The sequence below is a fragment of the Hippopotamus amphibius genome, chromosome 1, assembly GCF_030028045.1.
Source record: "Hippopotamus amphibius kiboko isolate mHipAmp2 chromosome 1, mHipAmp2.hap2, whole genome shotgun sequence".
Classification (NCBI taxonomy): domain Eukaryota; kingdom Metazoa; phylum Chordata; class Mammalia; order Artiodactyla; family Hippopotamidae; genus Hippopotamus; species Hippopotamus amphibius.
The window spans coordinates 128,388,711-128,414,710 of record NC_080186.1 but is presented as its reverse complement, the minus strand read 5'-3'; the positions used below and the strand labels follow the sequence as shown (position 1 = coordinate 128,414,710).

The 26,000-nt window shown below is 55.5% G+C and overlaps 1 protein-coding gene across 1 annotated transcript; it reads right to left on the bottom strand.

Annotated features, from left to right (window-relative positions):
* Positions 1 to 16,479: 16,479 nt before the first annotated feature.
* On the bottom strand, positions 16,480 to 25,516 carry SNCB (synuclein beta). The gene is made up of 6 exons (XM_057728482.1): positions 25,268 to 25,516; positions 24,566 to 24,695; positions 21,742 to 21,783; positions 21,412 to 21,530; positions 17,453 to 17,542; positions 16,480 to 17,117 (listed from the first exon to the last, which is right to left on the bottom strand). The coding sequence occupies exons 2-6, from the start codon at positions 24,684 to 24,686 to the stop codon at positions 17,085 to 17,087; spliced, it is 405 nt and encodes a 134-aa protein (XP_057584465.1). The 5' UTR covers positions 24,687 to 24,695; positions 25,268 to 25,516; the 3' UTR covers positions 16,480 to 17,084.
* Positions 25,517 to 26,000: the final 484 nt, after the last annotated feature.

The window sequence follows — 26,000 nt, the reverse complement described above, 5'->3', positions numbered from 1 at the left end:
CAGCCCCCAGGCTCCCATCCTGTGGGCAGCAGAGGGCTGTGGGCTGGGGTCCTGGGGGACTGGAGTCCTTTCGAAGCAGCTGGAGCCAGGCTGGGTCTTCAGCACTGCCCAATTGCCCTCACGACCATGCTTGGGCCCCACGCTTCTGTCTGGTTCTGAAACACAGAGAGAGCAGACTCAGACTCAGAGGGGACCCAGTGGGGAAAAGCCTCCATCCGGGCCTCCTGCCTCTCACTCTCTTTCTAGCAGCTGGGCCTTCTCACCACTTTCTCTGCCTTTGTCTGGTTCCTCTCCTGTCCACAGGGTCTGGGCTAAAAACATGGCATTCCCCTGCTTCAGTGTTCCCAGTGGCCCTCAGGATAAAGGTCAGGCTTCCTAAAATGGCATTCAAAGCCTTTCACAACTTGGCCACAGTCTAAGTTTTCCACTTCATCCATCTACTAACACCCCTCCCTTGTCAGCCCACCCCAAGCAACATGCTACCCAGAAGTTATACTTTTCTTCTTTAGGCCATGGGTCACAAATTCTGATGCCATAGGGGCCAGGTAGGTAATTTAATTGAGGGAAGCAGCCTGGGTACAGAACAGTAGGGAGTGGTGGGGACTAAGGCAAACTGGAGAGCACACACCATATCTAAAGGGGGAGGCATACTCCAACAGCCAAGTACTGCCCTGGAGAAATGCATCCTGGTAATATCAGTCAGAAGTGGGAAGTATGGAAGTTTAATGTAAAATATGCCAATGAATTCAGGATTTAGAAAAAACAGTATGTGGGCCAAACAAAATATGTCTGTAGATCACCAGTTTATGTCTGTGTAGGCCCTGGGGAGATGGTAATGGTTTACAGTCGAGGAAAGGACATAGTCTGAAATGTGTGTTTTCAAAGATTGCTTAGGGATGGTGTGGAGGCTGGAGGGGAGGGGCTGGCACATCATTTATTGTCTCTCATCCATCGGTTCTTCATTCATTTACCTAGCCCGTCTCTGTGATAGTCCAGATGAGAGATGGTACAGCCAAGGTTGTAGGGATGAAGAGCTGGAAGCTTTGAGAGGTCTGAGGGAAACGGATGGGAACCAGCCGGCTGTAAGAGGTGATGGTGGGCGTGGCCTGCATGATTCCGGCTAGGGTGGGGGGCACTGAGCAAGAGATCTGGGGAAATGGGGAGTTACATTTTGGAGAAGCGGAGTGTGTGGTGCCTGGGGGACATCCACGGAGAGGGGCTGGCAGGCAGCTGGATGTGCACGCAGCTCTGTTTTCTTATATGCTCAGCAGCCAAAGCAAGCAGAGCTCCCGGTTCCCCCTGGACCTCTTCCTCCCGCCATCTTCTCCAAAGCCATTTTGCTAGTGCTCAGGCCAATACCCCTTGACTTTTCTCACCCCCTGCATCCCATCATCAGCACAACATAATGGATCTACCTTCAAAATATACCCAGATTTGGCCACTACGCTGAGCCAAACCGCACCATCTCCCGCCTGGATCATCCTTGCTTTTTCCTTCACCCCGTATAGTTTATTGTCAACACAGCAGCCAGAGGGATCTTAGTAAAACTCAAGGCAGACCATGTCCCTCCCTTGCCCAGAACCGTGCAGGCTCTCCCCATCTCGTGCACTGTAAAAGTACACTCCTTACCATAGCTCACACGTCCCTGCATTTTCTGGCTCCATCCCTGCTCTTGGCCTTGTCTCCTGCTACTGTCCCCTGATTACGCTGCTGCGGCCACCCTGGCTGCCCCGCTGATCCTTGAACCCACTGCCTGGGGGCCTTTGCACTGGCTGTCTCCTCTGTCTGAAATGCTTTCCCTCCCAACATCTGCATCTCCCTGAAGCTTTCCCTGACCCACCCTGTATAAAATAGCCTCCTTCCCAACACTGACTGATGCTCTGCATCCCCCTTGCCCTGATCAGCTGTTCTTCATGGTACCTGTCCCCATCCACCGTATTGCATGTTTGTTTATTGCTTGTGATTTGTCTCTTCCACTAGAATGTCAGCTCCAGGAGTGTGGGGATTTTGCTGTGTTTATGGACGTCGTCTCAGGGTTGAGAACAATGACTGGCACATAGTGAGCAAGTGCTCCCAATAAATATTTGTTAAGTGAATGACTGAACAACCTTTCTATGATGTTGGTCCAACTATGCCACTCCTTGGCTCAAATTGGTTGTAATCTTTCTGGAAGGACATTTATCAATTCTTATCAAAGTTTACAAAGCACACAGCATTTGGGCCAGCAAGCCCACCTGCAGGGATGCTCTTGAAGACAGACTAATGGTGCAAGAGAATGTGGCTGGTGATGAGAGGAAGACCAGGAAGTGGGTTTGCAAAATGTGGGACAAACACATGGGAGCCCCCCCCCACACCGCAGCTGTTAGAATGTGTGGAGTGATGAGGAGAGACGCCCAAGATAAATTAAGTGAAAAAAGCCAGAGGCCAGCATGGTTTAGTGGGATCCCATGCATGTAGGCAAGGAAAAGGACAGATACACAGCTGTAGGTTTATTTATAAAGAGAAAATTTCTGGAAGGAAACCCGTGAAACTTTTAGCAGTGATTGCCTTTGGAAAGCGAGACCAGGGATCTGGAGGTGGAAGAGATTTTTTTCTGAATGCCCCTTTGCGACGCTTGAATTTTGATTATATATGTACATATTCCTTTTTTAAAAAACAGAAAAAGAAAAGAAACTTTTCATGACTCCCTGTTACCTTTAGGGTCAAGTCCAACTCTTTAATGTGCTTCTAAGCCCCTGTGTATTTACTTACCTGCTGGGCTTTACCTTTCATTATGCTCTCCATCCCCCAAAGCATGTGCACACCTACACACACACACACACACACACACAAACATACACACGAAACCTCTTTGGGTTCATATTATCTCCCATCTTGGCCTCTACACACCTTCCCACTTGGCTCCTATCAAACATTCAGTTCTCAGTTGAAACGCCTCCTCCTCCAGTGAGACTTCTTTGCCCAGCAGCTTCCTAGGGAGCCCCGTGGCCTCCTGTTCTGTCCCTAACCAGACCCTTGTCATTCTGCCTGTAGCCCTTTACACCTCTGGGTCCCCACCTAGTCCTCAGGTCTCTGGATGGGGGTTCAGCTGCTACTGTTCACCACTGGGTCCCCCAAGCTTTGGGCTTATGGGACTTGGGGGGATGAGGGCTATCACCAAAATGGGGGCATGGGAGGAAGGGCAGATTTGCAGAGGATGGTGGGGGACTGGGTTTTAGGAAGTTGAACTGGGGTGCCTGTGGGACTTATAGGGGGGATATCCAGGAGGATGCTGGGAGACATCTTTGAAACACAGGAGAGGTCTGCTGAATTTTTTGGATCTGGTTTCATAAGCATAAAAATGGCAGGTGTATAGGGAGCTTGGGCTGGAGCCAGAAGGAGTCACCAAGGGCTGTAGGACGTGTGCTCTGAGTCCTCACCACACTTTCTTTCACCCCTGGTAGCCAAGCCCTGGGGTCCTCTCACACCAGCCCCTCCACAGGCTCCCCCACCCCAGGTGAGGCGTAGGCAGGAATCGGGGCAGCTCCTTAACTTACCAGCTCCCCGATTTACCAGCTCTGTGACCTCAGGCAAGTCCCTTCTCCTCACTGGGGACCCTAACAAACCTACCCCCTGCTCCCACAGGGCTGCAGGGAGAATTAAAGAAGATGAGGGGTGTGCGTGTCTCTGCTACTTTAGGGCTGGGCTGTGTACATGCAAGGCCTGTTTTTATCTACTCAGCCTGTCAGAGCCCAGCTGTGCTCCCAGGAGGGAGCAGGGGAGGGAGGGCCAGCAGCACAGGCACAAACTGGCAAAGCCTCACCCTTGGACATGCTAGGTTAACTCAGGGTGCTTAAAAAAATGTTTTTTTAAGGAATTAACTGATCAACATTTAAAAATTAGAAGATTTCACATGAAAATCAGATTTCTAGCTTCTCTTGGAAAACTAAAACTTGGCAGTCTGAGCGTGCTTTCTGCATGGCAGCAGTTAAGCTGGAGCCAAGCAGTGGCCGCCTCCTTAGATGGGGGTACACTCTCCAATTAGCCACCATCTCTACCCCTCCCAGTGGTGTCCTGGACACTGAGGTTGACTGCCCGCTGCTACTGATCACTGATTTGCACCATCGTTTTTCTTATTGCAACCCCTCATCATGTTATCTATCTAGCCTGTAGCCACCTGAGTTTTGATCCTTGACCTAGATGCCAAGAAAGGTGGGAGGTGACCTTGCACACAACAAGCCCTTACTATGATTATTATGTGCCAATCCTGTACACCTTCCAGGCAGATGCTGTGTTCTTATTTTCCAGGGAAGGAAACTGAGGTTCTGAGAGGCAGGCATGGCCCAGCTGGTAACATGCCCTTTCTGAAAGTCTCCCCGGAAGAGGCCGGCTTCTTAGTGCTCAGCTCACAATTCCCTGATGTGGGATAAGACCCAAGGTTGGGACAGAGAGCCTTACCAAAGAGTTAGAAAGATGTGGGGTCAAGCCCCAGCTTAGTCATTGACTTGCTACATGACTTTGAGTGAGTTTTTCCACACTCTAAACATTAGTCTCCCAATCTGTGAAATGGGAGAGAGGATGTAGTTATATCTAGTAGAGCTGGCTGAGACCTGAGTTTAAGATCTGCCAAGATAACATTCCCAGAGGCTTGGCTGCTCATAGTTCTGCTAGGCTTTTCCTGGCTCTCGAGGAAGCCTCAGTATCCTCCAGCCACTTCTCCAAAAGGCAACCAAGGCCTGGGGCCCGACCTCCTCGCCTCCCATTTCCCACTGGAACCCAGCTCCATCACTCTCCCACTGCATGCTAAGCCCTGGACCCAGCATTCTCAGGCTCATTTTAGCATCTAGACTCCACAACAATCTCATGGGAGGGGGGGACATTATCATCCCATTTCACAGATGAGGACACCGAGGTCAGAGAGAGAAAAGAATTGACCAAGGGCACGCAGCTGGGATGGGGGGCTCTGATTCAAAGCCTGTTTTGTCTGAATCCATAGCCTGGTTCTTTCTACTCACATCAGCTGAGATCTTCGACACTGATGCTTGGTTCTTAAAACCCCTTCCTGCTTTTCAGGGTCATGCCAGTCCCCTGGACCTAACAGACCACAATGCGAGGGAGCCTCTAGGAGAGGAAGCAAGTGTCCTCCATGTGGGAACGCACCTGTGAGAACACGCTATGAGCAGATGAGCCTGCACACTTCTGCCGCCCAACGGAGGCAAAAGGTTGAAATGGCCCCCAGTTGTGTGGGCTGGCTCAGCCGGTGTGCAGCAGAGCACGTCGATGGCTGTGGAAGTCTGCACCAGCTCAGGCCAGTCTGGGGAGCCAGGGCCTGGCTCCCACATGACGCTCAAGAACCTGCTGTGCAATGTGCAACCTGTATGTGCAGAATGCCCTGTGTGTGTGTGTGTCATGGTGGCCACTTGGACCCCTGTGCATGTGCATATGTGTGGCCACATGGCCTCAGAGCCTCACTCATGGGCAAGCTGGCCTGGGTATGTGCACAAGTGCTTATGCCCCGCTCCCGAGCAGAGAAGCCCCGTGAATTCTCACTCAGGCCCAGAGACCTGACCAGCCCGTTCTTTTCCCTTTAGGATTTCTTCCCTAATTGGAGCCAGGGCTGCCAGGCACCTGCAAACACTTCCTCCCATGGTGATAAGATTGACAAAGGCTTGTGGTACTTCAGCAGGTGTGAGTGTGTGTGTGTGTGACAGTCTTGGTGTGCTGTACTTCACTCTCTCATCCTCTTGTCTCCTACAACCCTCAGAGCAGCAAAACTCCCTGCCTCAGGCTAGAGGGGAGATGGTGTCTAGCAAAGGGTGATATCCAGAGTTCCTTCCAGAAACGGTCTCCAGACTATCCATCCATCCATCCATCCATCCACGGGAGGGCAAGTGTGGACATGCAGGAGTGGGGGAGGTGGAGCGCAAGCTAAAAGTGTGTGACAGTGTGTGACACACCTACTCCAGGGTCTGGGGGTACGTGAGGGACACCACAATGTGCAGGTGTGAACAGGCACAAGCAGGCCAGAGCAGAGTGGCTGCGAGTGCGTTGTGATCGGCGAGGATTGCTGAGTTGAGTGTGCTACGTGCGATAGGCGATGGCTGGTGTGAGTGCGTAGCTATGCCTGGGTGTGTACACAAGGTGTACTGGGTGGGTGCACAGGTGGCCGTGTGTATAAGACTGATGGAATGATCAAGGGCCATAGTGTGTGTAGACCTGTGGCCTCGAGTGGTGTGTGACAGTGTGTGTGATGGAGCCCCGGAGTGTGTGCCACACTGAGCGTGCGACAGCGAGTGTGCTCGATGGTGCCAATAGAGCCACTCGAGCGTCGAGCTCGCCCTAGGGGGAAAATGAATCAACGCGGGCGGACCCCCTCCCCGCGGTGGCGGGAAGCGCCCCCTCCCGCACCACGGTGCCAAACAAAGCAGCAGTCTGCGGCGAGGCCAGGCGCGGGGCCGGGGTCTTCCACCCAGGGCGGGCTGGCCCCCAGGGCCCTTCGGGTGCTCGGCCAGGACTGCGGACCCGCCCCCGCCCCGCCCCGGAGAGGAACCTGGAAATGGACACCCGCCGCCCCGGCCGCGCGCGTACATTCACCCGGGCGCACGCCAGGCACACGCCGCACACAGTGCCCGAACCCCACCAAGCCGGCGGTTCGAGGACCCTGGACAGCGGCTCTGGGGCGGCCGCGAGCGGAAGAAGGGGGTGGACACCGCCCGCCCGCAGCGGGTGCAGGCTCGGCGCTTACCCGGGCTGTGCCGCCGTTCCGTCTCTGCGGCTCTCTGCGCTCCGGCTCCCGCCACCGCCACCGCCGCCGCCGCCCGAGCTGCCTCGGCTGCCTCCGGCCGGGCTGGCGGGCGGACCCGCGGACTCCGCCGCCGCCGTCCCCCGCGCCGGCTCCGCGCTCCCGCCCCGCGCCCCGCCCCGGGCATGCGCGCTGGCCGACTGGCGGCCTCAGCACCCGGGAGGGGACGGCACCGGCCGCGCAGCAGGGGCCCAAAGCGGGGAGGGGCATCCCTCGCCCGCCGCCCCTCGCCGCGGCCGCCGTGGTCCTGGGTTCCCTGCCCTCCTCCGCCCGGTTCCCATTTCACAGGCAAGAGACGGAGGGGCGGAGAGGCTGCCTATTTGCTGCGCGCCTGTTGAGGGCGGGGCGCGCTGTCACTCGGACCTCACTCAATCCAGCCCCGCGAACGCCCTCTGCTTGTTTCACCGACGGGGAAATTGGGGCCCAGAGAGGGGAAGCCACCAGTCCGCGGATGCTCGGCCTCTGACTAGGGACCCAGGTCTGCGCGATCTCCGAGCTCCTCCTGCGCGGAATTTCCCGCCTCCGCCTCGGCCGCACTTCCGGCCTTCTCCCCCGCCCCCCACCTCGCCCCGCCCCTGCCCCCTTTGTCTCGCCGCCACCCACGCTCCCGGGAGTGGAGGGACCTGCGTGGCTGGGGGAGGAGGGGAAGCGCCTTCGATTTCCCCGCCACCGGTCTCCCTAGCTGGAGTGCCGCCCACCTCCTAGTCTGTGCAAGCTGGGTTCTCCTCCTGGGTGCCCTCGAGCAAATCATTTCACCTCTCCGAGTCTCAATTTCCCGATCTGTAAGATGGGAGTAACATTAATCACCTCACAGTGAGTGGTCTTGGAAGGATGAAGGAGCTTGAAGTAGGTGTTCAGAGGCTTCCAGCTGAATGTGAATTGCCCAGAACATGAGAACTGACTGCCCACCCTGCCTCGAAGTTTCTCAGCAGAGAAATTGTCCCCTCCCCTTTGACTTCCCAGAGGAAAAAAAAATAAGTCTGTAATTGCCAAGAGACGATAAAGTCCTCTGGCTTGTACTGTGAGACCACCTACTAAAAATGGTAACAACTAACGTTAATATAATGTTTATTTAGGGGCAGTGTTTTTATGGTAGAGCCCGCAAGTTAAGGTAACAACTAACGTTATCTTAATTTTGTTTTCAGGTTTCATCTAATTTCAATTTCCAATCACTTATAAGCAAGTTAATATTAATTTATTATATCCCCATTTCTCAGATAAGAAAACTGAGATACTGATGATAGGTCACTTGTGTGCGTTGGTAGTGAAGCTAACTCCTGAAATTTCACGCTTCACCCTTACTTTTTATTACTCTCACTTACCTGGTGAACCATAAGTCACCGTGATAGTTTAATTTTTTTTTTTTAATCCAGATGGCAAATGAAAAAAAAAATCTATCGGACTGACGTTTTCAGCCAACATCCCAGGGAAGCAGAAAACAGGAGTGCCAAACCAACTTTCAGCACCACGGACAACACCCGGGCCAGGGCGGCTTCCTAATGTCTCTGGCCCTGAAAATCGCTCATTCATTGCCCACAAAGGCACTTCGCTTCACAGTGTACAAACCCTATTCTACACTCATCGTTTCATTTTATTTTCCCTACAGCCCTTCAAGGTAAACATCATTGGCCCCATAATACAGATGAAGACATCGAGGCTTGGGCAGGTTCATAAGACATGAAAAGTAGCAAGAACGTGGCTGTGATTTAACCCCCCACCCCCATCCCGGGGCAGGGCGAGTGTGGATGGGAGTGGGATCAGGGCATGAGTGAGGAGGCCATAGCAGTTGTCCAGGTGAGAGGTAACGATGCCTGAATCATTGAAATGAAGAGAAGGGGCCAGATTTGATAACTATTTGGGGGTAGAGTCAACAGGTCTTGGTCATGGGGTGGATGTGAGTATGAGGGGAGAAAGGATGCTGCTGCCTCTCTGAGGTTCTGCCTTGGGGAGCCTAATGGATGGAGGACAGATTCCTGATGAACCCTGGGGAAAGAAGGGGCTTGTGAAACAGCCACACGGAGACATCTGAGTCCAAAATTGAGCTCTGAAGTTGCCAAGGCTGGAGACAGACCAGGGATCTGGTGATGGATGTCATGAGAGGTGTGTTGGTACAAGTCCAAATAGGGTGAAACAAGGGCCCAAGGTCCATCCTGAGGAACACCAATATTAAGGGAAAAGGAGACTGCAAAGAAGAATGAGAAAAAGTGGTCTGAGAAACCAGAAGAAATCCAGGAGAGTGTGATGTCTCAGAAGTCAAAAGGAGAGAACATTCCAGAAGGAGGTCAGGGTCAACTGCATCAGGAAGACAAGATAAAGCCTGAGAGATGTCCTCTGGACTTGAAAAAAAGATAATGGAAATTTGATGAGAGCATAGTCAGCAGAGTGGTGGGGGTGGAAGCCAGACTGGGGGGTGGGGCAGGGATTGATGACTTAATGGGAGCAAGGAAGTGGAGAGGGCAAGTAGATGACTCTCTTAAGTTTGGGCTTGGAGGGAGAAAGGAGATCTGATAGTCTCTACAGGGGCATTGGAGGCATCTAAGTCCTGATGGGAGAGGGCCAGTAGAGAGGGAAAGGGAGATGCCAAGAAAGCAGATCATAATGGCTGGGCCCAGATGCTCAGTGTGGAAGGATAGGATGGGATCCAGCACCCTGGGGCAGCTCACAGACCCTGAAATGAAGATTGAGGGAATATGGTTTATTTGGGAGATTCAGGGACACCAGCAGGGGAGTGGGAAGGTGACCCAGGAGGGGAAGGCATCCAATAAGAGGCAGTTATCAAGCCAGCTACCACAGTGGGTGAGTGAGGCTTAATCCTGCAGGAAGTCTTGAGAAATGGGGTAAATGCACATCTCAGAATTCCCCTGGCCGGGGGCAAGGGAGCTGGAGTATTTATATCCCAGCATCTGGCAGACATTGGTAAAGAACTGGCCCCTGGGGCTGTGTGTTAATTCCTAGGCACTTCTAGCCCACAGTGCGTGTGCACAAAGTCAGTTCCACAGCCTGAGGACAGCTCTTTGACAAAGATGCAGGTACTGGCTCTTGAGACTCCTGATGGTGGGCATAGAAATAGTAAGGTCATCTGAGGGGATGTGGTCAGAGCTTTGGCCTTGTCTGCTACATGGGCAGAGTCAGGGCTTCTTTCCATCTGTGCCCTTTGCCACTCTCCAACCATTCTTGTTCCGTAGGGACTTGTTGATAAAAACATGTTTAAAAATGAAAATTTCCAGACAACAAAACAAAACACCTGCCAAGGCCGAGTGGGAGCTCAGAAAGGGCATGGAGGTAGGCAGTGTGGGTTCAGATCCTGACTTTGTCAGTTACTACCTGTGTGGCCTTGACTGAGGTCTCTCTAGGTCTCAACTTCATCATTTGTAATTTTTAGATCTCAGAGCTCTGAAGATGTTGCAGGGAGAAAAGAAACACCCAAGCACCAAGCACAGTGTAACACTCATGGTGGATGCCAGGGTATGGCAAGCCCAGCACTGTGAACCCTTGTCTGACCACAGCACCTCCATTTTCCTTGGGGAACCACCTCCTCACTCCAGTCCATGTGGTGGAGTGGGACGGACCCCACTGCCATCTTTAGGGGTGGGCAGTGACCCAGTCCTGGCCAATCACTGTGTAGTGATTAGTTTTGTGGGTAGAGGGACAGCACAGGACCACAGCCAGGGCAACTGGCTCTCCCACTTTCCTGGAGCTTTAGGCGTTGCTAAATGGGTGGTGTGTCTGCCTGGAGCTGCTAAGGGTCATCTTTGTCCCCATGTGGAGAGAGTCTGCCTGGGCCCTGATTGTGGCTCATCTTGGGGTTCAGCCTCATCCTGTGACAACCAGCATGGTCACCCACACCCATGTGAGTGTGTGTGCGTATGTATCTCGCGTTGGTCTGCCTCTGGGAAGCCATACACACCCGTACACACCAGAAGATAAACAAGTGCCTGCAGCTCCTTGGCTGGCGCCCAGGCCGGGGGTGGAATAAACAATCCCAGTGACTTTCTGAAAAGCAAGCGTGTGTGGCAACAGGCGCCATGGAGACAAGCAGACTGTACCAGAGCAGAGACAGCAGCCACCCCCCGATGCCACCCCTGCGCACGCGCGCACACACACACGCACACGCACATACACACGAACATCTTGTGTTCAAGTCATCTTCATATCCACTCCATCACACACAGTTCCACTTTCACACTCAAGCACATCACCCTTGGAATATGGCCCCCATTCCAGCTTTGCTTGAGACTAAAGGCTTTTGAGAAGGTTTGAGATTCCCAATACAATAGCATCCACAGTTCCTCACCCCCGTCTGGACACTGGTCCTGGTCTAGGCTAAATTTAAACAAATCATATCATCTAGCACATGCATGTGTGTGTGTGTGGGGGGGGTAGGGGGTGGGGGTAGAAACAGAGGGAGAGAGAGGGGTGGGGGGGCAGGATTACATGGCAGGTAATGCCATATAAACCCAACTTTCTGGAAAGTTCTCTTTGCTTCAGAGATGCACACACAACACACATTCATCTGCTCCTTCAAGAAACACTCACTTGTCCACCCCCTGAGGCTCGTATGAACACAGCTCTGGATACAAACACTGAGGTACGTATCTATCCTCATGCATGAAGGGTGTAACCCAGTATCCCCTGGATGATGATGGTGGTAGTGGCGTTGTACCACTTACTGCCTGCCTAGGTGTTTTACACTCATCATCTCATTATACTTAATCCTTAAGAAAAACCATCTGAGATTGCTATTATTAGTATTCCCATCTCATAGACGAGGAAACAGAAGTTCAGAGAGGTTAAGTTACTTGCCAGGGTCACACAGTTAGAAAGTGACAAGGCTGGGAGCCAAACTCCTGCCCACACTATTAGCCCTTCTTTATTTAGTCAGATATACGTATGACACCCGTGGGTACGCAGGTGTACGTGTGCACACACACACACACACACACACACCCTGCCTCCTTAGTCAGTGCAGGTAACCGAGGCCCATGGGATCACCCGACCTCCTCATATGTACCACTCTCAGACCCTCACAGCACTGCCCTGATATTCATGAGAGCCCCTGGCCCGGGCACCTATGAGCACGGCCTGCTGCCCACAAAGGCCCCCTCCCCCCAGCAGCTGCAGGCCCCTGCCCAGCTGGGGCAGCCCTGGGATTCGGATGGGTGACTCAGGCTGAATCATGGCCCAGCTGCTCCTTGGCAGCCCTCTCCCCCCACTCTGCCCAGAGAGCCTATTTTGAAGGCAGAGATGGGCCTTGGGTGGGGGACAGGGAGCAGGGCAGTAGGGGATGGGGATGGGAAGCATGGGCACTTGAGAAGGAGGAATCAGGCACGAGAGGGGCTCTGTGCCCCCTCTACTCCTCAGTGGTCTGCAGGTGCTCCCAGGCAGCCCCCATCCATGCCCCTCATTCTGCCGGGGAAGAGGATGCTTCTGCTTGGACACGGGCAACGCGATCCCTCTCTGATCCCAGGGCCCACTTTGGCTCTCCTGCCCCATCTTTTGGCCCAAATAACAACAGTAATAACTATATTTACTACTCTAATGGATCACTCCCATGTTACAGTATTCTAGTTTTCAAAGCACTTTCTCATTAGTATTGCCTTTAATTCTCTTATTAGTTGTGGAGTAGACTAATAGCATCCTTAGGAGTGGAAATTAGCATCCTTACGTTTGAGCTGAGGAAACTGAAGTTCAGAGAGAAGTGTGAACCATCTAAGGTCACACAGTTGGTAAACTGACAGAGCCAGGAACCACACTTAGGCATCTTGGTCCAATCTGTGGAGAGCAAGCATCAGGGCTGGAGTTTAGCTGTAGTTTGGTATGGTGGGGGCACAGTGGGAACACGGTAGGGGAATGTGGGGCATGGCAGGGCCATGCTGGGGCCACAGTTGGGACACTGGAAGTGGCTTGGGTGAGTGACATGGTAGGGGGCATGCGGACTGTGTGGGGGAGGTATGCCTGGTTGCTTCGTGTATGGCAGGATCACAACAAAACGGTTCTCTTCACCCTTCTGCAACTAACGAATTATGGAATCATCTATGCTTTTAAATCTTCTTTTCCATGTTTCAGGCCAATATCCTATGGCTAACAAGTGCAGAGCCATGGAGTGTCTACTGAGAAGACTTGACCCATAGGACCTTTGCTTTGCAAAGCCTTAGTTTCCTCTTATGAAAAAATGGGTCCAGGCCTCCAGCTGGGCAGGGTGTGGAGAGGCATGAGTGCAATCATGTGTATCCTGACCTTGAGAAGCCATGAAGGACTTCACAAAGGCTGCTGCTTTTCACATCTTGTTTTATCTTTAAAAAACACCCGTGGGTGCTGGGCAGAGGGCGGGTGGGCTTCTGGGAATCTGGGGGCGGTGCCGAGAGGGGGAGGGGGTGACAGCTCTTCCTTCCCCCTGCCTGGGCTCCGCCTGGCCTTCCCCCACCCTCAGCCCAGAGCCGGTTTCTAGGCAACAGGATGGATGCAGGGATGGTTCGGAGGGGAGAGAGCTATAAATAGGGAAGGGAGAAAACAAAAATAAAGTTCCAGAGAAAGCTGTGGAGCCGCATTACTGGGGTGGGGGTGGGGAGACAGGGAGGGAGGTGGGCGAATGGCGGGGCACGGGGACAGCCCCCATCCCTTCATCAGGGGAGAGGGCAGTTGCGGGTTAGCCAGCCGGCAAAGGTCCACCAAGTGTTGACATGGGTGAGAGGGGGTCTCCACGTGCACAGTGGAGCCGGATGGCAGTGACAAGAGGAAGTCATTTCTGGTTAGAGGACTGGGGGAAGCTCAGAATAGGGTAGGATTTCAACAGGCAGAGCTGCAGGCAGATGTCCAGGTGAAGGAAAGAAGCGGGCAAAGGAAGGGAAGGTGTGGACCAGGTGGGGGGTGGGGCTGGACCCACAGATCTCGGATGCCTGGTCAGGCTCGGCCTCGCCAACCACACACCCTGTGTCCACACAGACGCGGGGGGCTCTTCCTGTGCTGTGATGCCCCCCCTCCCCAGATCTCCCAGGCCACCTCCTCTTCCTTCAGGTTTCAGCTCCACCTCGCCTCCTCAGACGCCTGACCCGACCACCCAATTCAATGTTGGTCAGCACCCTTACTGTGTCACACTCGATATATCACATGGCTCTATTTTATGTTCTCCGTAAAACCCCAAATTATCTTGATCCATGTATTTGCAGATCCATGGACATGAGTTCTGCCAGGGCAGTGACCTGCAGTGCTGTTCCCTGCAGCCTCTTACTTCTAAGAACAGAGCAGGAGAGCAACACACACCACACACACAATACGTGGGCAACCTCCACGGACACGTGTGCACAGAGATACACCTGCATCCACATGGACGTGTGCACACACAGTTCCCCCATCCCCTCCACGCACACAATCTCACTTGTAGTCTCCATGAAATCACACAAGTGTCTGTTATCACCACTCTGCTGCCTCCACATTTTTCCGTTGTTGGTGGGTTTTGTTTGTCTCCCCTCAGAGCAAGTCCCTTTTGGAAATTTCCAAAGGAACTGAGCTTCAGAGTCAGGCTTGGGGCTGAATGTGGCCTTTGCCACTTCCCAGCAATGTGACCTATAGGGCAGGTCACTCTGCGTCTCTGGCCTCCATCCTCTCACCCGGAAATTGAGGCTAATGAGGAATCCTTGAGGACAGTTCCAAGTGCAATGAATGGAGGCAATTGTGGGCTGCCCGGGAAAGAGTGGGCAGTGGGGAAATGGCCCAGTCACGAGGCAGGAGCCCAGGAGCCATGCGTTCTCACACACGCACTCACAGTCAGGACTGCGGTCTGACACAGGGCTGGCATCTGCCGCTGACGCTTCTGGGCTTGTGCCTGGAATGCATTTAAAGTGACCCCTGCAGATGAGAACATTGGTCTCTGAACAGAAAATCAAGCTCAGAAAACCAGGTGCGTGGCTTGGCACCCGGCAAGGAGGAATAAACCTCTTCACAAGCCAGATGGTGAACCTGGTTTTGGCATCTAAAAATGGGGATCAGGTGCTGGTAGCTGGCAAGGAGGTGGCAAACTCAAATTCCTCAGAGGCCAGGCAGTTCAGGAAAATGAGTGAAGTGGATGGAGGAACACAATAGGAAGGGTAAGGGACTGTCGCCAACTGGGATCAAATGAAAAATATTTAAACCTTGTGCTAGCAAATTAAACAACCCCTACAGACCAAATTCAACCTAAGGGCCACGAGTTCGCCATCCCTGCGGACTGTGGGTTGTAAATAATGTCTTAATTCAGGCAAAAAGGATCTGGAGATCTTGGAACCGGCATGTTGAGTCAGAGAACTGCGGCCCTCCGGTTTGTTCTCCCTGCACATGCGTCTGCCAGCAGCCTCCTACTTCCGGAAGTGAAGGCTCCTACACTGCAGGCCAAGGTGACCCGAGTGGACCCGGTTTCCCCCGGCGTTCAAGGCCTTCTCGAGCGTGGCACCACCTCCCGCCCCCAACGACTCAGGGAAGGAGGGAGCGCTAAACACTTGGCGAGGGGGGAGTGGGGGGGGGGAGCTGTTGACTGCATCGAGCAAGCTCCTTCCAGCCCTTGGGGGCGAAACAAGGTTTGAGTCTTAAAGGTAGGACCAGGCAGAGAAGGGGTGGGACCTTACTCGGGCGAGGTTGGGGGCTACAGCGGCAAAGCTTCCTCAAGGGCGGGGGCGGGGCCTCTGCGTGAGCCAGGTGAGCGGGCGGCTGCTGCAACAGACACCAGGAAAGCCGCATCGACGGGGGCGGGGCCTATCCCTGGTTGGGGCGGGGTCTCGACGCGTACGCGGTGCGGGGAGCTTCCGTGCCAATCAGAGTGCCTGCGCCTTGATGGAGGCGAGGCCTCTGCGCAGCACCCCGGAGTCTCCGCCCCCTAGACAGCACCTAGGCGGTGTTGGGGGCCCTCTAGCGCCGACCCCCATCCGCTCGAGGCTCCAGGCCGGTTTCCCAGATTTCTCCAGACCCTTGCTCACCTCGGCCGAGGCTGCAAACTTCCGGACTCCTTTCCGGGAGGGTGGAGCACTGATTGTGCGAACTCTGCTTTTTTCCTGGGGCACCTGCCCATTTCCCCTCCCCTGGGATGAGTTTTTGTGCAGTGGGCAGGGGTGCGGAGGGTTTTGTGCGTGTCCGTGTCCTCGGGGTAGAGGTTAGGGTTGGCGGCTTCTTTAGTGACCACGCTGCTGTTTTCCCAGAGCTTCTTCGCAGCGTGCCTGCAATTCCGAGTGCGCGCGCGGGTCCGCACCTGTCGACCAGCTCGCGCGATCGCGTGAGTGCAGGTGCGCTCCTGCCGGGCGCTTACGCTTGGGCTGGCGCTCAAGGACCGGCGTACGTGCACACTTGTGCGCGCGTGCGTGGCCATCGTTGCGCCTGCGCTGCATTTGCTTTGAGGCGTGAGCGCGTCTGTCCTGCGCTTGGGCAGCACCCGGCTCCCCTCCACCCGGCTCCCCTCCCCCCGGCACATCCAGTAGGTGCTTTACGGTCCAGTAGGGGGCGCTCGAGGCCGCCTTCCCGCCTCCCAGCCGTCCTCGTGTCCCAGCCTGGGGTCCCTTCCATCCAGGTCGTCCCCGGGGGAGGGTAGGAGCTGAGGCCCGAGGTGGTCAGTCTTGTATCTGGGCTGAGTGTGCCGGGTCCCAAAGAGGGGAGTGGGGCAGGCTGGACCCTGGAAGCCTGTCGGCCAGCCCCGTCCGGCGCCCAGCCCAGCCCAGCCCTGCCCGTGCGGCGCCTGCTACAGACAGATTGGCTTTATTCATGGACACGCGGGGGGCGGCCGGGCCCGCCCGCCCGGGACACGCTCACACAGGGGTGGGGGACTCTCCATGCCACAATCACGACACACGACGCCCGCGCTCGGGCCGGGCCAGCTGGGGGAGGGGGTATGGCACAGCCTGGCTCCTGGTTTTGGTTTAAAAAAAAGAAAAGGTTCTTGGGGTCGATGTGGGAGTGAGGTGGGGGGCTCTGGGGCTGCCCGGAGGCCCCTCAGAGAGCCTCTGTCGGGGATGGAGGGGAGCTGTCGCTTTCCGATTCGTTTAAAAACACATAGAACATGCTACATCCGCGCAGACACTAGACGGGATGGGGCGGGGAGGGGGCAACACAGGCGGGGCGAGGCTCCCAGCCGTGGCCGCAGTCCCGGCCCTGTTCATGCCCCGGAGTTGGACGCGGGCGGGTAGGACAGACAGATAGACTCAACACAGGCTCCGAGGGGGCGCCTCGGGGCCAAGGAAGATCTCGTGTTTTGAGGGGAAGGGGTAGAAGGACAGCCCTGGCTCTGGGGGGTGGGGCAGGGGACGGGGAAGGGATTGTGCTGCTGGTTGGGGACCGTCCTGGGCCCTTACGCCTCTGGCTCATACTCCTGATACTCTTCCTGCATCAGAGGGATGGGGGTGGAGTGGAGAAGAGCAAAAGAGGAAGGGGTTGGAGACCAAGTGGCCAGGTCCTCCCCGAGGCCCCGCCCCCTCAAGGAGGAGGCGTGCACGCCCCTTCCCCTGGGCAGGAGAGAAACATGGCAGTTGGGGATCGCTGGGATGCTCCTGGGCAGGGATGCCTGGGGCCCAGTGCTAGGCCCCATCTGTCCTCCCTCCCTGCCCTGGGTTCTAGAAAAAGGGGGCTTGAAGCTCCTCGGCCCCACCGTGTCCTGCCAGGACCCTCCCACCCCAGCTGGGAATGCCCAGAGCCCCACCCAGCCTTGCCACCCCTCACCTGGGGCAGTTCCTCATAACTCTCCCCTTCTGGCTCCATCAGGGGCTCGATCAGTGGTTCCTCAGCAGCTTCCTGGGCCACTTCCTCTGGCTGCAGGCAGAGAAGAGACAGGGCCCGTGAGGCCAGCTGGGGATGCCCCCACATCCCTACCCTGGGAAGCTTTTGGCTGTTTGGGGGAAGGCTAGGCTTTGTTGGCAGTGCAACCAGAATTTTTAATTAAATTGTTTATTTGGAGTGCCTTGGAAGTGGGGTGGAGGAGTGAAATCGCTCCAATCAAGGCTTGAAGCTGCAGGTGGTGAGGGGGAGCGGACTCCCCATACCGCTCTCCCCAGCACCTGGCAGCCTCCTGCGCATCCATCATTTGGACTGGATGGGATGGGGAGACAGACGACACACTCGGTCACCTGTTTCTCCCTACCCTCTTTGTGTCAGCTCTGTGTGTGGAGGGGGGTGAGTATCGGGACCCCAGAGATAACGCTGGAGGCTCCTCTGGGCTGGAGGGAGGTGGAGGCTCAGGGACAGGGCTGAGCAGGGGCTCTGAGCCATTCCCCTGCCACTTTCCACCATCCCTCCCCCAGGGCCCTGTGTGGCCTGGTTTCTTCAGCTGTTGCTATTTTAAGATAAGCTGGAAGCAGCAGCTCAGGGTGTTGCTTGGATGTGTGAGCTGAGACTCTCCCCCCTCCCAGTGCATCTGCTGCCCAGACCGATGCAGGCCAGCAGGCACGCAAATAGGGGCTGCCAGACACACGGCCAGTCCCCTGTGGGGGAGTGCATATGTGCGCACAAACACGGGACTAAGCTGGCTGCCCACGTGGGCACACGCAGTAACCTGAGGTCCATGCGCGGCTGCACAAGGCCACATGTGGGGGAACCTGTAGGCAAGCGGCACACCACCACCCCCACTTCCACGTGGACCCTCTATCCCTCCCTACTGGGCGGAGGTAAGACTCTTGGGGCCCTGGAGGGCTGGCATCTCTGTACTCCATCCAGGCAGCTGCAGCTCCTTCACATTAGCTGTCTAGGTGCACCCTGTGGGTCCATGAGTTTACACTCCTGGCCTGGCTCACTTCCCCCAGTTACAGGGGGGTCCACCAAGGCCCAGGAGGTGGGGAAATGTTAGTTTGCCCAAAGTCACCCAGCTGTGACCAGAACCCAGGAAAGAAACAGAGTGTTAAGAATCCCAGCTCTGCACATTGTTTGGAAACAACTCAAACGTCCAACAACAGGAGAACGGATACGTGCGTTGGGGTCCTATCACACAGTGTATACTGCACCTGGAGGATGGAGGACCACAGTGCACCATGGTGTGGTTGACTCTCACGCTTACTGATGAGCGAACGAAGCCAGGTACAGAAGGACATGTGCTTTAGGATAACATTTATGTGAAGTTGAAAAACACCCAACTAATTTGTGGCGATAGAAGTCAGGAAGCAGTTAGCTGCGGAGGGGGAGGCAGGCCAGGACAAAGGTGAGGAGAGTCGGGCGCCTGGCGTGCACATGAGACCCTGGGATAAGCAACCCCCTTAAATTTTGTGCCCCAGACACCTCACTTCTCTCATCCTGGTCTTGGCCCTGGGAATAGGGACTGGGGGAGGGCATAAGGGGGCTTCTAAGGGGCTGATGCTCTGTGTCTTGATCTGGTTACTTGGGGGGAATTGAGTTTGTGAAAATTTCATGGAGCTGTGTGGTTTCTACATGAATGCTGTACTTCAACAAAATTTCACTTAAAAACCATCCCAGCCTGGCCATTCACTACCTCTTTGACATTAGGTAAGTCGCTTTACCTCCCATCTCAGCTGCCTCGGATGGGAAATGGGATGGTGTCTCTGCTTTGTATGCATATAGGGAGGCTTCCATGAATACGTATGTGAGCAGACTAGGAGGCAGAGACAGAAACTCACACCCCCCCCCTTGCAGGGGTTCTCCACGGGGCCAGTGGCCCCAAAGGCCTGGCTTTGGATTGTAAGTCTGTGATCTTGAGCTCCCTTGAGAGAGGAGGCTTGAGCTGTCAACAAGTGCTGGTAAGGGGAGGGTAGCCCGAGAGAAGTGGTTCTGTGCAAAGGCTCATCACCAAGACTTGAGGCTGACAGCTTGGGCCCAGACCTGCCTTCTCTGCACCCCACATCTCAGCGCTGGGCCTGGCCCCATGTCGCCACCAAGGGACTACAGTGACATGAACCTGAGCTTAGCCTCCCAACCACCTTTTCAGGAGGGCAGGAAGGACTTGCGATCTCAGGCAAGTCATTCCACCTCTCTGACCCTCAGTTCCTTCATCTGTAAAATGGGCTAATTGTGACGCCTTCTTTATAGGGATGTTGTAAAGAGTCAGTGAGTGACTCCATGTACAATGTCTAGAACAGTGCCTGCCCACACAAGAGATGAATGAATAGGAGCAATCACTGGAAACGTAAGGATAAGAAATGGAAAGTCACACAGCTTATAAAATGCAGATACAGGACTTGAACCAGAACTTCTGAGTCAGGTCCCAGCCTTCAGACAGGGGAAGGAACCAACTGTGCAAAATGTCTGGGGTGGCGTCTCCTCCCACAGCCTGATGGATACGCTCATGCTGAACACACACTGATCTCCTGATCAAGCTGAAGGAAGCCCCACCCCCACAGAGGCAGAGACTGCACTTACGTGTGGACAACACGGAGCACCCCACGGGAGGCATGTCTGTACAGACGTTGTATAGACCCACAGAGTGCACTGTCCTAGCACACCTATGGTGGTACAAGCCCCTGGGGGCACACACAGGCTGATCACGTCATCGTGGGGCCATCATCTCTTACTGAGCACTCACTATATGCCATCCAGGCTCCTTACATCAGTAGTCCTCAAAGTGTGGTCCCTGGACCTGCAGCATCAACATCACCCAGGTGATGTTAAAAATGCACCTGGGTACTTGTTAAAAATGCAAATTCTCGAGCCCCACCTCAGACCTGCTGAATCAGAAATTCTAGGGATGTATTTTAACTGGCCTCCTGGTGATCTGATGCACACAAGTTTTTGAGAACCTCTGAGCTACATGATCTCTAATCTACATAAACGTCCTCTTGTGTTCATATCCTGTCTTAGAGGCAAAGAATCAGCCTCAAAGACATGATGGGACCTGCCCAGGGTCACACAGTCAGGACGTAGTAGAGCTGGGATTCAGATCCAGCTCCGTGGGGCTCCAGAGCTTACTGCGGTTACCCTACAGCATGTCCTAATGAAGGCTGACTTCACGCACACATGGGTAGCCACCACCACTTGCCTGGGGTAACATGTTTGCACAGATGTGTGACACACAGTTCACCCCTCCCCATGGCCCACTTCTGCTCATGCCTGCCTCAGGGCCTTTGCACATGCTGTTCCTACTGCCTGAAATATACTTTCCACATGGTTTGCATCATCCCTTGGGTGTCAGCTCTGATGTCACCTCCTCAGAGAATCCTTCCCAAATAAAGTAGCCCCCTCACTGCTTGACTGTTTATCCCATCACCCTTGTCTTTTCTTCATAGCACATGCCCCTGTTTGAAACCATACTGCTTATTGGTTAGCTTTTTACTGTATCTGTTCCCACTACAGTGTCGACTCCACCAATGTTGGAACCTAGTCAGTACGGTAACCCCTAGAACAATCCCTCTCTGTCATGAATACTTGTTGACTGAAAAGACGTGAGTGAACAATCAGTGACATATGCGGACGAGGCCAAAGTGGTCCAGATGACACTCACGAGCAGGATACACGTATCCAGCCAGATCTGGGTCACAGTCACGGGGAGTGCCATGCCCATACACAGCTTCATGTGGACTCACGCTGAGCTGTGTCTAGCAGGGCCCTGCAAGCTGGCTTGTGCCCCAAGCTGGCTGGGGGCACAAGGAATCTGGTGGCAGGTTTATGGGTACGCCTGGCACGTGGGTGCACGTGTGTGTGTGTGTGTTTGTGTGTATGTATGTGTTGGAAGGATAGCTCACCTTCAGATCAGTGGGGAATTCCTCCTTCTTCACCAAGCCTGTGGCTGCTGCGATATTCCCAGCCCCAGAGAATACAGCTCCTCCCAGATGTGACGCCTGCTCCTTGGTTTTCTCAGCCACTGCATCAAGGAGAGGGTTGGGGGCCAGGGTGAAGCAGGCATAGATGCCCCCTTCCTCCATAGTGTCCCAGGGCCTTCGTTCCCATGGAGCACACCCCTAGGAAGGCTTGGGGGTGCCCTCCTCCACCAACCCCTCCCCCCCACTCTCTGGATACCAGCCAGATCCCAGGGCAGAGTGAGGGAACAGGAATGAGCAGGACTGGGCTGATACCTGAGGCCACTCCTTGTACAACCCCCTCTCGGGTCTTGCTTCCTGCAGGGACAAAAGGAGCACACGTAAGGGCTCTGAGCTGAGGGAACAGACTCCAGCAAGCACAGTGGTTACAGAGTGGGCAGAGGGACCCAGTCAGCAGTGGGCATCCTGGTCCTTCACTGCCTCCTTGGGTCTCCAAATCCCACAAGTGCCCCCCATGCCTACATCCTCAGGACTTCAAGTTCTCCCCACTGTCTGTCCCCTGCCATCCCACCTAATATGATACCCATATCCTCTGGAGGATGTTGCCTGAGCACCAGCACTGGGAAAGCATTCTACCTGCGCCAGTTCATTTAATCCTCTGTCCAGGATGGGAGCAGATGGGGGGTGGGAGTGGGGGTGGAGCTGGGGGCAGGCAAAAAAAAAAGGCTCTGTATTTGGAAAGGTGCCCTGGTGCCCCTGATGCATAACTGCCCACATCCTACCCGAGGACACTCACATCCCAACATCTCCTCCTCCATTTCTTCTAAAGACTCTTTTCTAACTAGGTGCACATCCCTTCTTCTGGCCGAAGTAGGGAGTGTCTTATATGCAGGATGGGTTTAAGGGCAACATGAAGATGGTGACTCACACCCACGGCATTGACTGGGCCTTCCCAGGAGGGTAGCAACTGGGAAAGGCAACAGAGCCTGACCTGAGGCGGAGGGTGGGAGCCCTCCTGAGGATTTGGCAACCCAGACAACAGCTGATGGAGCCAGAAACGGGTGTCTGCGCCAGCTGAGGCTGGCTGGAGGAGGGTGCAGGAAGACAGGAGTCTCAGGGCTAAGGCCAGCTAGACCCAGAGACTGGCAGGGGGGTGCGGGTTGTGCACGCACATCCATTTATTCCCCCCACAAATGCTTGTTGGCACCTGCTCTGATTCAGGTTCCAGGCCAATGGCTCACTGTCGGATGGGGTGAAGAGAAAAGCAGAGTTGGTACCCTGGACCTCAAGCAGTGGGAAAAGGACTCCCAGCCTCCAGGGGGTACATGATGGGGGAGGGGCACTGCCCAGGTCTTGACAAATGGGGAGCAGGTGGATATGCAGAAAGGAGGCTAAGGAGCGTCTTCCAGGCACAAAGAGCCATGCAGGCGAGGCATAGAAAGGTGTGCTTTCAGGGCCTGTGCGGAGCACATCGACGGGGTCTGTGTGCTCAGAGCGATGGAAACTGAGGCAGGACCGTGGAGCGTGTTGAATGCTAAGCTACAGGGAGCTGAGGCTTTGAGGAGTAGGAACTGGGGCCATCAGGAGTTCCTGGTCAGGGGGAGGAGCAGGAGGTGCCACTCTAAGGAGAAGGCTGAGTCTGTTAGCAGGGAGACAGTGTCAGGGGTGCCAGAGGTCCAGAGCAGTGAAGGGCTGAGGGAGGAGGGAGGAAGGAGGCTAGAGCTGGGGTCCAGCAAGCGTGGGCTCAAGCCTTCTCCCAGTCTCCACCACCTCTGCCCTAGCTCCAACCACCCCCATCTGGTGGCTGTGTTTCCTCCCAGTGGGCCTCCCTGCAATGTGTTCTGTCCCCAGAGGCCCAAGGGACCTTTCTATACTGAAGTCAGATCATGTTGGTCTGTCATGGCAATGATAATTATGCTTTGCCCTGGCCTGCAAGGGATCCTCATGAACTGGCTCTTGCCCACCTTTCTGATCTCATTTCCTATCATTGCTTTCTGCCCTCTGCTATTGAACCCAGTGTCCTTCAGCCCATTCCAGGGCCTTTGCACCTGCCTTTCCTGCACCCCCCCTTCCCACCCTCCTTATTTTTCTGGCTCAGCTCAAATGCTACCCTCTTTGATTACCCTATCAAAGTGGCCCCCACCCCAGCCATTGGATGTCAAATCCCACTATTGGAATACTTGGCATCACTATCAGGAGATCTGGCCCCTACCAGCACATAGTAAATGGTCAATAAGTATTTTTGAAATTACCACAATTCCAAATCTGCCACAACCCTGGGCAAGTTAACCAGCCCTCTACAGCCTGCATAGGAGATAATTCTACCCACCGCACAAAAGTAAGCCCTGAATCGGCAGACAGAACTCGGTCAGTTTCTTGTCTCCCTTTATGCAAATGACCCTGCAGCCTCCCTCCTTTTTTCCCACTTAGGGTGAGATATTTTAACCACTTAGCCTTTCTCCTGATGACAGCTGGCAGCTGCAAGGAGGGTGGACCCAGAGGAGAGGTGCCAATGATGGAACCGCTGGGAGGAGGGACACCCAAAGAGCGATTCAGAGGTGGAAGTAGCTGGAGAGGATGGCTGGGAGGGAGCCCCAAGGATACAGGGGGGAGCACGACAAGGCGAGGGGGCACTTTGGAGTCCATAGAACTTGGCTCAAACTCCAGCTTCAGGTTGTATCAGCTGTGACCTTGACCAGGATAGTTAAACCTCCAGGAAGCCCCAGTTCCCCTGGTTTGTGGATGGGCAGGGAGCATTGAATGAGGTAATAGATGTCATGGAGGTATTTCACACCGTCTTGGCAGAGAGTAAGAGCTCAACACCAGGTAACCATTAACAACAGGAAGAATAAGGAAAAGAAGGCTATCCTCTTTGATCCCCGCATTGGTCCCTGGACTTTCAGCTGAACCCCAGGTGAGGGCACCAACCCTTCCCGCATTCCTCCTCCCGTTGGTCTCATCCCCGACGCAGGTTTCCATCGGCTGGCTATGTCCTCAGTGACCCCTGTTGACCCGGCCCCATCTGCTGACTCATATTCTTCTGCCCAGACCCCCTACTCCTTCCCTCTAAGGACCTCTTCTCCACTCCCAAGGAGGACACCCAAACCCAGCAGCCCCAGAAGCCCCGCCCCTCGCCCACCGACGTAGAGGACACCCTCCTTGGTCTTCTCCGCGGCCTCGGTGACCCCCTGCTTGGTTTTCTCCGCGGCGGCCACGACGCCCTCCTTGGCCATGGACAGGCCCTTCATGAACACGTCCATCCTGGCGGCCTGGGGAGGGCGAACACACGGGCACGGGTACGCTGGCCCCGCATCCTCACCCCAGCCCTTCCGGAGGGACCGAACGCGCCCTTCCAGGCCCGGAACCCCCTCCCGCCATACCCCCTCCCCAGCTTGAGGCCACAGGGCCGCGGCGAGTCCTGGCGTCCTTGAAACCCGGGACGCAGGAGGGGCCACCGCCTCGGTTATCTGGGGCCCTGCAACCTGCAGCCCCCGGAACCGGAGTGCTGGGCACCGCGCGAAACCCCAGGCCCTGCTTGTACCCACACGACAGAGTCACACGGCCATGTACACAAACATACTCCACGGACACGCTCACGTGCACACACAGGACGCGCACGGACACTGACATACACGGGGCACAAGGGCGCGGACGCACGTCCACACGGCCGCCCGGGCAGCTGCAGACCCTGAGCCACAGAGACACATACCCCGGGGCGCTCACTGACACGCACCCACCGGCGTCCTCTTTCCGTTCTCCAGCCCCTTCCCCGTCCCAGCCGGTCCCCTCTCCACTCCCAGCCCCTTCCTCCTCCCGGGCGCCCGGAGCGCGGCCGCCTCACCTGGATGCCGGGCCGGGGCTGGGGATGGAGCGGCGGCGGCGGCGGCGGCTGCGGCAGGCGGGCGCAGGGGCTCGGCTCCCCTGGGCTAAGGCGGACTCGGGGCCGATGGGGGATCCGGCCGTGGCCAGGCGCTGAGGCTGGTCTGCAGCGGGCGGGGAGCGAGCCCTGAGCCGGGGCGCAGTGGTGCCCTGGCCTTGGGTGCGTCGCCAGCCACCGCTCGCTCCTAGCGCCCTGCTCGCTCGCGCGCTTCTGCTCTGGCTGGGGCGCTGCGGCAGCTCTGAGCTCAGCGCCCCCCCCTGGCGGCCGCGCCACCCCCTCGGCCTGACTGACAGGGGGCGGGGAGGGTGACATCTCCGCGGAGCCCGCTAGCCTTGCGGGGCGGGCCCTGGACACGCCGCTGGGGACCCCGGAGCGTCGTCAGACTCAAGTCCTGCCCCCAAGAGCCTCGTCTGGTGGGGGAGGCGAGGCGGCGTGCTCAGAGTAGGCAAGAAATACTGCCGTTGGTTTTAGAGTTCAGACGGGTTTGGATCTCAGCTGTGGTTTTTATTAACTGTGGGACCTTGAGCTACTCAGCTCTCCTTTCTGAATGTCAGTTTCCTCTTCTGCAAAACATGGGTGGTTCATTCAATGAAAGTTTATTGAGCGCTTAGGTGCCAGGCAGGTTTGAGGCCGGAGACAGTGGAAAAGGAAAACAAGGTCCCTCGCTCTTGGGGAGTTTACACTGTTGAGTTTG

Excerpts from the sequence above, each read along its gene's own strand:
- SNCB (XM_057728482.1), bottom strand. The coding sequence starts at position 24,686 with ATGGACGTGTTCATGAAGGGCCTGTCCATGGCCAAGGAGGGCGTCGTG. Across the intron at positions 21,531-21,741 it reads TGTACAAGGAGTGGCCTCAG|TGGCTGAGAAAACCAAGGAG; the intron begins GTATCAGCCCAG and ends TCCTTGATGCAG. Across the intron at positions 17,118-17,452 it reads GTTATGAGGAACTGCCCCAG|GAAGAGTATCAGGAGTATGA; the intron begins GTGAGGGGTGGC and ends CCTCTGATGCAG.